This window comes from Numenius arquata, chromosome Z (genome assembly GCF_964106895.1).
Source record: "Numenius arquata chromosome Z, bNumArq3.hap1.1, whole genome shotgun sequence".
In the NCBI taxonomy this organism is placed as follows: domain Eukaryota; kingdom Metazoa; phylum Chordata; class Aves; order Charadriiformes; family Scolopacidae; genus Numenius; species Numenius arquata.
The window spans coordinates 27,578,843-27,592,996 of record NC_133616.1 but is presented as its reverse complement, the minus strand read 5'-3'; the positions used below and the strand labels follow the sequence as shown (position 1 = coordinate 27,592,996).

General features: G+C 38.8%; 1 protein-coding gene across 1 annotated transcript in view; it reads right to left on the bottom strand.

Moving 5' to 3' along the window:
• The window catches only part of GLIS3 (GLIS family zinc finger 3), a 164,932-nt gene that overhangs the window by 15,774 nt on the left and 135,004 nt on the right, over positions 1-14,154 (bottom strand). The window contains exon 7 of the mRNA XM_074166499.1: positions 6,364-6,520. Within this exon, the coding sequence (XP_074022600.1) occupies positions 6,364-6,520 (157 nt within the window). The remainder of the gene's footprint in view (positions 1-6,363; positions 6,521-14,154) is intronic.

Sequence of the window (14,154 nt, the reverse complement as noted above, 5' to 3'; positions counted from 1 at the left end):
CCAGAGTTTAAGAGCAATGCACAGACAGTCTGTTATTACTACTATTATTTTAAAAATCATGGGATATCATCCTCTCTGTTTTCAAAATTCATTTGTGAAAATTAATCTCTGAAAAATGGTTTTAACCAGTAGCCAACAGCAGGGGAAAAATCCTTTTCAAAAATCGAAGTGAAAAGCACAGTTTTACAGATTTCACATTTGATTTAACATCCAAAAACCTCTCTCAATAATAATGCACTACTTTATGTAGCCAGACAGTAGTCCTTTTTAGTAGACTTTACTGGTCTTTATAATGATTTATTAATCACTTCACAAATTCCTGGCTTACTCATATGTATGACTACAGTTATCTGCTTTTACTTCCCTTCTGCCTAACAAAAGAGAAACTTGGACTTGTCTCAGTCCAGATTTGTCCCTGAGCAAATCACAGCGTGTTACTGGGGGAACTGCAAATTTAATTTTGTTCCTGAAACAATCAGGACCAGCTTGTAACTACTTGGAAACTGCCATCAAGAATTGTGGCCAAGCCCTGGAGCTGATGTAATCAGGAACCAGCCAGATTTGCAGAAAGATGCCCTTCCCTATGCCTGCTGAATGCAAAATTAGAGCAGGAACATTTCTGGAGTCATCAAGTACCTCTCTCCAATAGCAGCTAGGAAAAAGTGTCCTACTGGGGAATGACTAGATTTGCGTGTAAGCAAGATAGATGACAAAGTTACCAAAGCTTACCTGTTTTGATCAAATTAATTAAAATTGCACGTATATAGGGGTTTTGTTAATGACCAGTACTGGTAACAGCTAATGGAAACAAGATTTTACTCTAGCACTTGGTGGCTGGAGCTGGCCCAAATGTAAACTACATGCGCAGTGTAAGCAATATGTGGAAAAGGAAGGGAAGAGGAAAGCTAATAGTATACTATATTTATATAGTATAAATAGTGCATTTGTATAGTATTTGTAACTATTCATATAGTTTATTTTAGCACGGTTGGCCACATGTAAATGAGTCTTTGGTGTGCTGGGAAAGCAACCTTTCAGGTCTCTTTAGCAAGGATATGCACAGGGTGTTTCTTCACCTAGAATCTCAAGTGCTTTGAGACCCCTCAATTAAAGAACTGGCTGTGCTGAATTGTCTGAGTGTCAAAGGGCTGAAGGGGTTATTTTTGTAGGTGGAGAAAATACCAAAAACTGGATGGCAGAGAAATCCTTTTTTTTGTTAAACTTCCCACCAAGCTGAACTGCCATTGCAGTCAAAGACAGTGGAGTTCTAATCCTTTTTATTGGGTTTACACATCCAGATGTTATGCAGTTGACACAGGCAGAAGATCAGGCTGTTATCTTATTACAGTTGAGGTTTTGGCTGGACAGAGGACAAAACCATCAGCTGCCTGTAGCAGGTTGCTGTCACCAACAATGTCCTGTACAGTGCTGCACTTTCAGGCAATGTTGTGAGGAACAATCTGTGCTTGCTCCCTCTTGATTGCCTTTGTATTTCTAGACAAATCCAGAAAATCTGGAGTGATGTCTCCCTTTTCTGCTTTAAACATCCATGTCATTCTGCTTTGATCTCACTTTTTGGTTTGGCTTCACACTTTATGCTCTGTGCTAGTGACTTTGCAACTCCACAGTCCACTGTCAGTGAGGGAAGCAATCTGTTGTAATACAGTATTCTGTAACACAAAATATTGCACTGTAAGTTAGTCCAGCTAGCTATCAATGACAATCAAATAAACATGGTTTGATAACACTTGTAAGGAAAGCATAGCTTTTGCCAAGCTCAATTTTGAAAAATCAAATATTTTCCTCGAATGTCATGAACACATTCATTTGACCAAAACAACAAAACCTCAATTTTTTTACCAACGTATGATATAACATGTTTCTCTGCAATGATTTTTCTGTTGCAAATGATTCTTCTCCCATAACAGAAATATTTTGGCCAACACACACACAAAAAATTTTGTCCATAGTTTTGTTCAGCCACCAAATTTGCACTCGTCAAGCTCTGCCTCACACCCTGGACAGCAATGATCCCACAGCAGATTTCTATCCTCATGGTGTCTTGGGGGAGTAGACTGCATGTGCCAGTTGACTTTAAATTTAGATCCTTCTTTTCAGTTGTTCATAAGTGTCTAAAATTCACTTTCATGCTCAAGCTTTAGGAACACAGGAACTGCTACTTCAGCTCAAACCAGTGCTCCATCTAGTCAAAAGAAGAGATGGTAGGAAAAAAGAAGAGCCCCTCTGACCAGGACCACATGCTCTTTGGTGAGAAGAAAGAAGAATTTCAGTGGAACTGAAAGTGGAATTTAATCAAAGAAGCTGTAGGTGGCCAGCTCAATATACATATTCCCTGGAGACTGAGATATATAACTTTAAATTCTCTCTTAGCATTTCCTGTGCCTGTATCATACTAGAGAACTGAGTTTTTTGCAAATGCAAAGAAAGGAGAAAAGTGCGTTTGTAAAAAGAAGTGTGGAAACAGTCTGGAGAAAAATCCCAAGCTTTGCTAGGTTGGCTCTGAAAGGAGGTTGTAGCGAGGTGGGTGTCAGTCTCTTCTCCCAAGTAACAAGCAATAGGACAAGAGGAAATGGCCTCAAGTTGTGCCAGGGGAGGTTTAGATTGGATATTAGGAAGGATTTTTTCACCGAAAGTGCTGTCAAGCATCGGAACAGGCTTCCCAGGGAAGTGGTTGAGTTGCCATCCCTGGAGGTATTTAAAAGACATGTAGATGTGATACTTAGGGGCATGGTTTAGGGATGGGCTTGGTTATGCTATGTTAACGGTTGGACTTGATGATCTTAGAGGTCCTTTCCAACCTAAATGATTCTATGGCTTAAGTTCAGGCTTAGACTTTCTGCCACCACCAGTCTTTAGTGTCTGTCATTTATATGTGCCATTTGCTCACTAACAAAAAAAGTGATAATGACTTAGCGGACAATCCTCTGAAGTGCCCCATGCCTGGAAAGAAATTACTGTACTGATTTCAAAACCACACTGTTACAGTCTTTAACCAAAGACTTTCTTCGAGGCAGCCCTTTGTATGTCACACAAAGGGTTTTGTAATATGTGAAGATTGGATGTCTCAACTCCTTGGTTAGAACTACTCAGAGGTTTTTGCTTCTGGAAGTCTGGCTTGGAGCTACTTACTGTTTTACAGCAAAAGCATAAAAGGAATATAACCAGACACAAAAAAGAAGCACTGTTGCAGAACTTATTATAGCATTGCATTAATGCTAAACTGAAAAATTCAGCAATGAGTCCTTCTTTCCAGCTTTACAGTCTCCAAAAATTCCTGTCAAGCCAGGATGCACCATGCTTCAGGGACATACCACTATCTCTTGTTCAGAGGAAGGTGAAAAATCATCTGGAACACCAAGTCCAAATGAAAAAATCTGTTCTGGTCTTGCATCAGTTAACAAGATACTTCATGCATAAAAGCAAAACTTAAAAAGCAAAATGTATATGTTGGATATTTCAGTAAATAATTTTAAAAAATAATTTCAAGCATTTGGCACCATCAATTTTGGGGCACTGAACTGCACATGTTAACTATGTCATATAAAACCAAAATTTTTAATCTGGGTTTTAATTAATTGGTTTTTTCAGCTTTCTTGAATGTCCGTATCTTCTTTTATTAAAAAAAAAAAGTGAAAACTACATATTGCCTTTTATATATACACACTTTCGGGTACCACTATCATGTGGTACCATCACTGAACAGTTGTAATATTTTGTATTAGGGGAGCACTGAAAGTTAGTATCAAAGAATTGGAACAAACAAAATGTAAATCTGTATTTTTATTACACACATTCTCGCCTTTGATAAATGAAGTTGCTTCTTGGATCCAAACTCTCTGACTCGCACTCTGCGTACATTGAGTTTTGTACACAGAATGAAATAGTGTAAGATGTGTCCCATATTTGGTTCATTTTCTCACAGTAATAAGGCATAACGAGGTCCACAGTCTCCCTCCCATCACCTAAGTGGAGAAAGATGCAAAAGAAGCCCTCCCATTATTTCTCCACCCGCCGTGGTACCTGGAGATGTAGGGACAGTGCTTATTTCCTTCTGCTTCTGTCACTCACAAACTTGAGTCTGCTCTCCAAAATGCAGGGGGCACATGACTGGCTCCAGAGTGGCCAAAGCGGCCAGGCCAGCTTGGATTGGCTTCAGTCCAACAAATGCAGGCTATCACAGGGGCCAGTGCTGGTCGGCCACTCCTAGCTCTGGAATGACTCCAGGCAAGCACAGTGCGCCAGGAGCCACACAGCATGCAGGGAACAAATCCCCTGCTTGCACCCTTAAATCCTGCAGTCCTCTCAACGACAAGATTGGGATAAACAAGGTGATTCACATCTTTTGAAGACGCTGTCTTGGTTTGTTCAGTTCACATTTTCACTGCTATCAACACATCCATGAAGTGATGTAAATGACAGCCTACTCACAGGGCCCTTAGGTGAGTGGACTGTATTAGAACCAAGATGCAGATTCTGCATTAGTTTTTCTTTTAAACATTTCCCTTAATTTGTACTATATGTTCTGTAATTAAACCAACACTGCTGTAATACTTTTTTTGTTTTCTGAATTTAAACTGCTGTTTGTCATACTACCTAAATGAAGAAACTGGCACTTTTTTTTTTTTTTTTTTAATCCAAACTAGTCCATGTATGGGAATTAGCACTTAAAGCCTTTTTAGAGAGTGTATACAGTTAACGTATGAGTTAACTAGCTTTTTATTACTCTTATTCTGAAGAGTAGCGAAATATCCTGAGGTCTGTAATGCATTCAAGGACTTACTGAGTTCAGTCATACTCTAAACATACCTGCTACAGTCCTACACCAGTCACTGCCTCAGAAATGAGCAAATGAGAAGATTATTGTCCTTCATCATGAAATTCATACCTGTAATAACCATTGATCTGTCCCTGCCTGTCACCTCATGCTCTGGCAATTGTTGGATATGGATGTTGGTCAGTTCTGTGGATGCAGAGAGAAAACTATACTGGGAAGATAAGAAAACCCTCTGGGTCAGGCAAGGTAGCATGGGCAGCCCCAGAGTTTGCACAGAAGGCCAGAGCCCAGAAAAAAGGTCAGGACTGTGTGGCCAGGAGTGGGAAGGAATAAACTGAACCAGTAAGACAAGCTCCAATGATCATGAAATGGCAAGTTTCATCTCAGATTGGTGTACAAAAGCTCAACAACTTCCAGTGGCTTCATACCACTGGCTGAATTCACACATGCAATCTGAAATCAAAAAGTACTTCCACCTGATGTCAATTCCATGAGCCACCATGTTCTTCCATCTTCCTGATACAAGGCAGAGTGAGTACTGCTTTCCTCCAAAGAAATTATCCCCATTTACCAGTAATTGAAATCTCATGAATGTTCTTTTCAGGTTTATAATTGGATACTTTGTGCTCTCCAAATTACTGCCATTTCTGTCACTCAAGGAAATTAAACACTTTGAAATACATTAATGAAATACAGCAATTTATCATTTAGAGCACTGAAAAACAGGGAGATTAACAAAATAATGTTTAAGTATCTATATACATATAGTAAAAAATCAGTATTTTGTGTGATGCTGTGTCTTCCTGACTTTTCCACTGAAAAGCTTTCCCACTGAAAAGCCAGGCTTCTTCAGTCTGGCGATCTAGTAGACTTTTGGTTTAAGGACTAAGTGGAAATCTGTAATACGCTATACAAATAATTGGAAAGATTGCTGAAAAAAAATTGGGGATGTCTAAACATGAAAATCAAACCACTTCTAAGGATTTGCTGTCACATCGCTGAAATATCTAAAATCACTGAAATGGTAAAGGTCAAGGAGTTTGTCCCAGCATAAAATAAATCCTGACTATAAAATAAGCACTCAAACCAGTGAATTAAAAATTCTGTAGTTATCTATTGGTATTAATAAAATGCCAAGAAAACAAAAAAAAAAAGCCAAGTTCCTGCAGAAATACTTAGTATTGAGAGAATACTGACAGAATATGACTCTCCTACCACAAGTAAACAGAAACATGAATCTCATTCTGTAAGGTATGGCTGGGGGCCTCCAAAGTTTAGTGTCCCAGACAGTATGACGTTTCTTGCTCAGGACATTGGTGGAGTTCAAGGGGAGGTTAGAGGAAGTTCCTGAAATGGAGATGCATGGAAAGTGTCCCTGTCTAGGCTGGGATAACAGAGCCCCTTTCACCTCTCCTTCCCCTGGTAAACCCATACACAGAGCAACTGTTACCCAGGGGCTGCCACCAGCAACGTTCTGCTCAATGACAATTCAGTTTCCACCCACCCTGGCAGCTCTGAAGGCAGTCCTGCCCCAGGCTCAGCATGGGAAAAGCAGGGGCTGGTCTTACCTCTCTGAGTCTGCAGCTGAGAGAAGAGGTAACTGGGGGGAAGGGTGGAGAGGACTACCCTGTATGTTACGTCCTGGGGAGGGGCGGCTGGTGGGGTGGGACAAGGACACAACTGCTGTTCCACTTCGACTTGTCTGTGTGCTGGGGAACACGGCCACTGAAAGCAAAAGGAGAGAAACAATCCCATCAGGCAGGTGATAGCATTGATAACTGACCAAATACTAATGGGTAACAGCTCCCCTAAAGCTGTAGTGCCAATTCTTAGCAACGAACTGTTTTTTTTCAAGTGGTGTTTTCTGTCTAAAGGGAAGAAAAATTTCCACATTAAAAAACCCAACTAAATAACCTTTGCTGCTCCCGAATGACACTTTCATAAAACCAGGCATGACATAGCTGTGCCCCCTGTTTGGGGAATTTTGTCTGAATAAGGCTGCAAATTTTCTATAGCTTCCTGTTCTAGAGAGGTGGTAAATACTGCCTAAGATATATATTTTTAAAGCCAGTGAGCAGAAAACACAGGTTCATAAATATTGAAATACTTTCAACATTTTCCCCTCAGCTGTAAAAATACCAAATTTCTTGAAGAAGTCAACCCAAACACAAATATTGCTATTATTTTCCCCACATTACCCAGTAATTTTAAACTAGCACTAACAGTTTCATAATTTTCTATGACATTACTCCTGTATACATTTCAAATAAGGAAACGTTCTGGATGATTAAACAAAAAGCAATCCAGGACTCCCTCTGAATGTCCTAATTAGTTGACCTCAAATCCTGTAACCTCATTTTCAGAAGTTCTTTAAATCAGCCAGTCAGAAGATAAGACACTGATTACTAAATACATCTGAAAATCCAGTTACTCAATTATTTTTACTGACATCTGTGTCAGGTATCTTATATCAATGTTGAATGGCAGCCAAATACATGCTTTTAAATATTTTATGAACCCCGAGAACAAATTAGGTAGGTTGTCTACAACATAAAAATGATCTCTCACTGTTTGGTTGTCATATGTTTCAGTCTCTTAAAAAAAAAAAAAAAGTTTTCTTTATGCCTAGTTTACAGAATAAAATTCTACCTATAAAACTAATGTTATGTTAGTGAATATGTTGGAGCTAATGATTCAAATTTATTGATAAAACCCTAAAATTTAAACCAGATCCCCAAAGGGCATTGCCACTGGTTAAAGATCCTTCTAGGCTAAAATATCTGCATGGATGCTGCAGTCCTAGCAGAACACTGCTTTAGGAGTAACTCCACTGTTGATCCGTCTTACAGAAAATGATTTCACAGGTCACAATTTCGAATGTTGCTATCCAAGATCAAATGGGTGAAAAGCCCATTTCATCTCCTAAGTCCTCAATCTTTTTCTGGAAAGCCTCTATTCATCCTTTGTGACACACTAGATATTCACCAGAAAAATGCAGAGTTAAGGAAAGGCTCAGGAGTTTTTAATTGTGCTGCAGCCTCATTACAGAGCAGCCCTGGAATCTTTCAGCTAGTGGAGATGACAGAGAGTGCAAGATGACAGATAGGAAACAACTTTGTGAATAAAAACAACTAATATAGGTGCTGCAGAGGTAACGTCAAAGTTTAGGGAAAGTTGTCATGAGCCACACTGGTGGACAAAGCTGGAGGAGTGGAGGCTGCCCAACCACATGGTCAGGAGGACCAACAAAAATGCCTGCAGCTGCTCTTGGCATTAGCCTCTCCTGTTTGCTAATTCTTATATGCACCAGAGCCTCCTAATGACAAACCAAGTGACAACAGGCATCTGATAGTAGAAGGCAGCCGAAACCTTAAGTGAGGTACAGACGATGCAGATCCAACAGGGAGACAAGACATCACTTAAGCCAGCAGAGTGACTCGCTAAGAAAAGGATGAGGAAGAACCTCCCCTAAGACAGGGGAAGGTAGGTTTTGTTGTTTTTTCACTTTGCTCATACACCCCAAAAACCACTCTGTCCACACCCATCTCTTAGAGTAGCATCAAGACAAATGCAGAGGGGAAAACAAAGGAATGACCTTTTGAATTTTTTATCTTAGGCTTCCCTGCAGTGCAGAAGAAAATACTGAAAAACAACCAAATGCACATTCTGGCAGAATTAGCAGAGAAAACATTTAACAAATTAGTACATTGCAAAGGAAAACCCTGATTATCTAAATTAAAACAGACACTATATAAAATATTACTTGCAAAAATAGGGTAACTTGCATTTTTCCATGTGAAAAACATTAAAATGTGTAAGAAAATATAATGACTTAGTTTCCCAATACTGTGATCTTTGAGTTTAAAACAAATTTTTTCAAGGCTGTGGTTGATTAGGAGTAAAAAGGCTGGACTATGACTGGGTTTCCAGCATAAGGTAGCAAGAGTTGTTCTTCCTTGTCATAGCTGTTCTCTGCCACAACTATGATAAGGATTTCAGGCATGTATTTTCTAAGTTGTACTTGCACATTTCTAGCTGGTCCAGTCTGCAGGGGTAGCACAGGTTCCCACAGCACTAACCAAGATCTGGTGACCCTGTCTGCAGGAAAAGGTTATCTGCAGGCAGGCAGGGGCAACCATCTGTCCTTTCTCTGAACTGCAGCAACCTAAAGCCCACTGCAATATCCACCACCATATTCACCATCTGCTATGGTAGTACCTTTTGGCTAGGTTTCCCAGAAATTTCTCTGTACTTTTTTTCTGTTTCTGATGAAGAGACAGTATACAGTGTAAAGTAAGAGCTAACTATGGCGGGGACAAGAGGGGCAGGTAGGGTATTTAAGGAAGAAAACCCATACATATTAGCTGCAAAAACATATTTCTGTCCACAGGGTACACTACACAATCACAGCATGACAGAGAGCATACCTGGGCTCCCATGGTGCCTTGGAATGAAGCCTCCAAGAGCAGCACCGCAAATGATGGTGTGGGAGACCACGTAACACCCACAGGCATGGCAACACATCTTTTGTCTGTGCAGCTTCTTTCTGCATAGAGGTACTGTGCTGACAAAAGCACCTCCATGGGCATCTAACGAAGTGAAATCACAATGCTGGTAGCTGCTTCCCAGTGGAAATGCTACTATTAAAACCTCCTAGTGTAGACATGGTATTGGTCCAACCTGCCTCCTGAATCTTGTAAATACCAGCTGAAGGGAAACACAGTCTGCCATTGGCAGGCTACAGACTTACTGAAGTCAACAAATATTGTCAGTGACAGGTCATTTCCCTAGTAGAGCTAGTCTTAGACTGACGGAAAACTTTGGACATTATTTAAGAAATGGCTAGATAACTTGACCACCTTTTGTTGGGAGCCGTGTGTTTGGCAAGCTTTTCTAGTAGTTTAGCTGTTAAATGTGAGCTGCTTGCTTAAAGTGTTGGCAGGAAATATCTACACAAAGGAATGTCTTTTCAGTGCCTGATACCATTAAACACCTGATTTGAATGGTATGAAACTGACCAAACGTTCATAGCAACCAGCACACTCACTGACTCCAATATACCACCAGCAGGTAGGTCCACACAGAAAGATGTAGAATTAAGTGCAAGCACTACTTAACAAAAAGACATCCTACAACAAGATAAACTTCTCTTATCAACACAAGATAAACTAACACACTTAAAGTAATTCTTAAAAGATTCAGATATTGCAAAAAAAAAAAACCAAACCAAACGAAAGAATTATTGATGCTGTTCCTCTGTGTCCCTTAAAAAGCCCAACCTACACCACAATTTACAAGATGGATATAACCTGTTAGTCCTGAATGTGAACCTTGGACTGGGTTACACCCACAGAGAGGAATGAGACATGCCTTCATTTCTGGAGTCTCATCACAAATTAATTTATCAACACATACGATTTCCATGAGAATACCTCTGCAAAGGCTTCTCTGTGAGAAGCTAAATTCACATGCATTCTTATAACACATAGGAACAAATTAGGTGGTTGGAAGAGAACAAACTGATTCTGAATAAGATTCCCTTGGAAAAAAAGGACAGAAAAGTAGAATTTAAAAAGTTAGAAGTTAGAATCCAAAGCCTAAAAAAAAATATATTTTTTTTTAATGAAGTCAGAAACCTGTAATTTCACAGAATATTTTTTAAATGCGAAAGAATCACCATCCCCTTTGCAAATTACCAACAATGGTATAACTTACCATCTTGGATTTTTTACTGTCAAATCAGCATTCTGTCAATCTATTTCTGCCCCCAAAATACCTCTCTTCTTACCACTGCCAGCATGAATTTGGAGTAGGGCTGAGAATTCTTTCCATATAGAATAAGACATTGTGAATATTTTATTGTGTAACTCAGACAATTAAAATTACATATATAAATTCGCACGAGTGCTTGTTTTTTTTAAAAAATTCCTATATTTAACCTTCTATTTCTATAAGGAATATTTATGTAGTCCTTGTGAACAAGGGATTTGCTAGTGCACAGATGGAAAAATCTGAAATGCTTTTTGTACTTGGGAGCATCACGTCCATATATTCTCCCCTCTCACATTCCCTAGGGAGCCCATACAGGATACTATCCTATAAGATTTTGTGGCCAGAAATATGTGGGTATGTACTGTGTTGAGCTGTAAGTGGTAAGCCCAGCAAATGTAAAACATGCTGCCTGCGTTTCCTTGCTCCTGCCCAGCTCATCTGTAAATCTGAAGACTCCAGTATGCATGGAACTTAAGAAGCCATCATGCATAAAAAAGTCAAAAGCACACTATGAAGATAATAAGCCTCTCTCCAAAGTGGGTCTGGCACATGGACCATCTGCATCAATGGTCTCTGTATCTTTCTTCAGATGTTCTGCAGGCAGCTCAGAGATACTGGAGGCATCCAAGTACTGGAGGTACCTAGAAAGCTGGAGAGTTTATGAAGTCCACCCACTCAAGATATTTAGATAGAAGAAGAAATCACATCTAGGAAAGCACTTTGTACAGTAATCCAACCTTGATATTTGGAAACCTGTTCAATCAATCTCTGTCTCTGGAGATCCCTTACCACAAATATTTAGAAATCTAAATGCTTAGACATAAAGTGGTTTTGTGGTAAAGATCTTCCACAAGTAAAAATTGTTCTAAGACACCACGCCATCTACTAAGATGGTAATACATCACATTTAGTAGGAGTTCTGCATATGTATGCCATACTTAAATTCAGCCAAGAAGGTGAGAACAGAGATCCTCTTAATGGTTGGTTACCCTACACCACCTCCTCTTTTGCATCCATTCCCTAAGCATCAAATACAACTCCGGTTTTCACTGCAACGGCCACTCGTATCTCATTCATATCTCTCAGTTCTTCCTTCTCATTCTTTTTTTCTTCCAGTAATAAGCCATAACTACTTCCCAAGGCTGTCAGCTTTAACAAACAGACTGTTTTTTCCTCAGAAATCTCCCACATTGCCCATGGTACTTAATGGTTAGGGAGATCACTCACTGGACATTGTTTTAATAAAATTCTTTCGTTTTTCCTGTATGCCCTCTATCCTCTACCTGCCTGTTGTATCTATGTACTGCCCTAACACTATCTTAGATATAATTCCTTTGGGAATGAATTATTTCTTATTATGTGTGTAGAGCACCTAGCTCAGTCCTATTTCATCGGGGAAAACAAACCAAACCACAGAAAAAAAACCCAACACAGGAAAAATGTTACTTGACTAAGGCACATCTTAGATCATTGGCACAAAAGTAGTTGGGTCAAAGTTTCACAGCACTGGAGCATAAGACATTGTTTAAAATACACAGAATTGCAAAAAATTCTGTAACTTTCCTGATGAAATTTTTCATTTCCAACTTGCAAAGAAAATCATGCACTTGCCAAGTTTTAGTAATATTGTTCGCTTACTCTGGAGCAGAGCAGAGTGTGACATTCAGTAACTATTTATAAATTAATGACACATTCTGCTTTATTCTTAAATATGAAATGGTCAAGTTTTAACCAAACAGCACAGTAAAAATAATTTTTTTGTATTGTTTTATTTATGATTCTCAGCTTTAGGGGTTCTAGATTGCAAAGCAATCATATCAACATATCAACATATCAACAAAGCAAGCTGATATGATTTCATATGTAAAAACATCATTCATATGTTCTTGTTATGAATTAATTGCTCACATCTTCATTCTATGAACTGAATAAATGCAAAAGCCTATGTATTTTTAAAAATTAAAACCTAGATGCTAACAGAAATTTTGTGCTTCAGTAGAGACAGACTTTGAATTTCTGTTTTACAAAATATAACTATGCTTAGCCCTAGAAGAGTATGTACACTTGCTTAACATTAGCCTTTTAAGTGTTACTTTGTGTTAGTTTTAAGCAAAGGATTTGTCATGTTACCTCACTGTATTAATAAGATTATACTCAGCTCAGATTTCTTTAATAAAGTCACAAAGGCTACAAGAGGAAACATTTATGCAGTCTTAACTTTAAGTAATAGATATGTAGTGAAACAGGTGATTATTGCACTTCATTTAAATATACCTGTTTGTAGATTCTGTACTTTAACAGGACAGAGAAACGGTGATCTTTACAGGCATTGTTGTGCTTTGGTAAGTGGAAATGGACTAGCATCTAAATGTCTACTTTTGCCATCTCTTACATATTTCTAATAGTTTGCTTTCAAACATTTATTCTGTAGATCTCTTAGGAAAGGATAAAACCTACCTTTTCTCTAAATGTGCATCAACGATAAGAAAAGTAACGTTCAAGTGAGAAAAGTTTGACTTAACAGCACTGGAAGAATGGCAATCTGCTCCTATTTCTACTTGAGAAGTAGCACAGGCACATTTCAGTTAATATGCTGTCTCTAACAGTTCCCAGAAAAAGTTAAAGATTTTATTTTTCAGAAGTCTCCAAGTTTTTCTTTACACTTAGATACAATGTTGTTTTCAGAGAAGTTTGAAAGGTAGCTTCTCTAAGGCAGGACACTTAAGCTTTTCTATGTTTTGTTTTTCTCTCCTTGGTGCATGAATAATTTTCATGTTGCCATTTCAACAAAACAATTCCCTCTCTATTGGAGTTATCTCACTTATTCACATAGTATATCATTAATTAGCAGCCCTGATGAGTAGTTAATGAAACAATCCATTTCAACTGCATTGGGTGGTTGTCAAAATGAAATGACATGGATTCATCTATACCTAACATAATACCCTCAGTTAATTGATGTGAAACAACACAAGCAAATAAAACTATGAGAGATTTGCCAAGTTATAGATAGCTGTGAACACATGTAAGGGAAAGCAGTTTATTACATACAGAGAAATTAATGCTGATAAAAGTATGTTGCTTAGTACTTTGCTGCACAACAGGAAGCAGTGCCAAGTAAGAAAAAAAAACAAAATAAATTATTATATCAAAGAATGTCCATAGTCACTAGTGCTGTAAATCCCAAGTACAGAAAGATAAGGCATGAATGAGATTACAAAAAGTAATGCCAGAGTCTCAGAAGCTGTCTATGGGACACCATGACTGTGGGCAATTGCGAGCTAAGGGCTGGCAGGAGGCAAGAGCTTTACTTGGCTTAGGATCCTGACAAGTCATGGGGCAGCAGCTCATGAAAGCTGCTAACAGCCTAGGTTTAAATTCACCCAACAGATTCCAATGGAAATCTCTGTGAGAATGTCCTCAGTTTCTGAAAACCTTGTCTCAACTCATCTGACATATTGTCCCCACCTAGCTTCTATCCTATCCAGGGACTTGAAAGCAAAAGGAAAAGCCAAGCCTTTTTTGCACATTACACTGGATAATGCCAGTAAACCATTTTTTAAATCTCAGCGTTCCTCACTATCAAA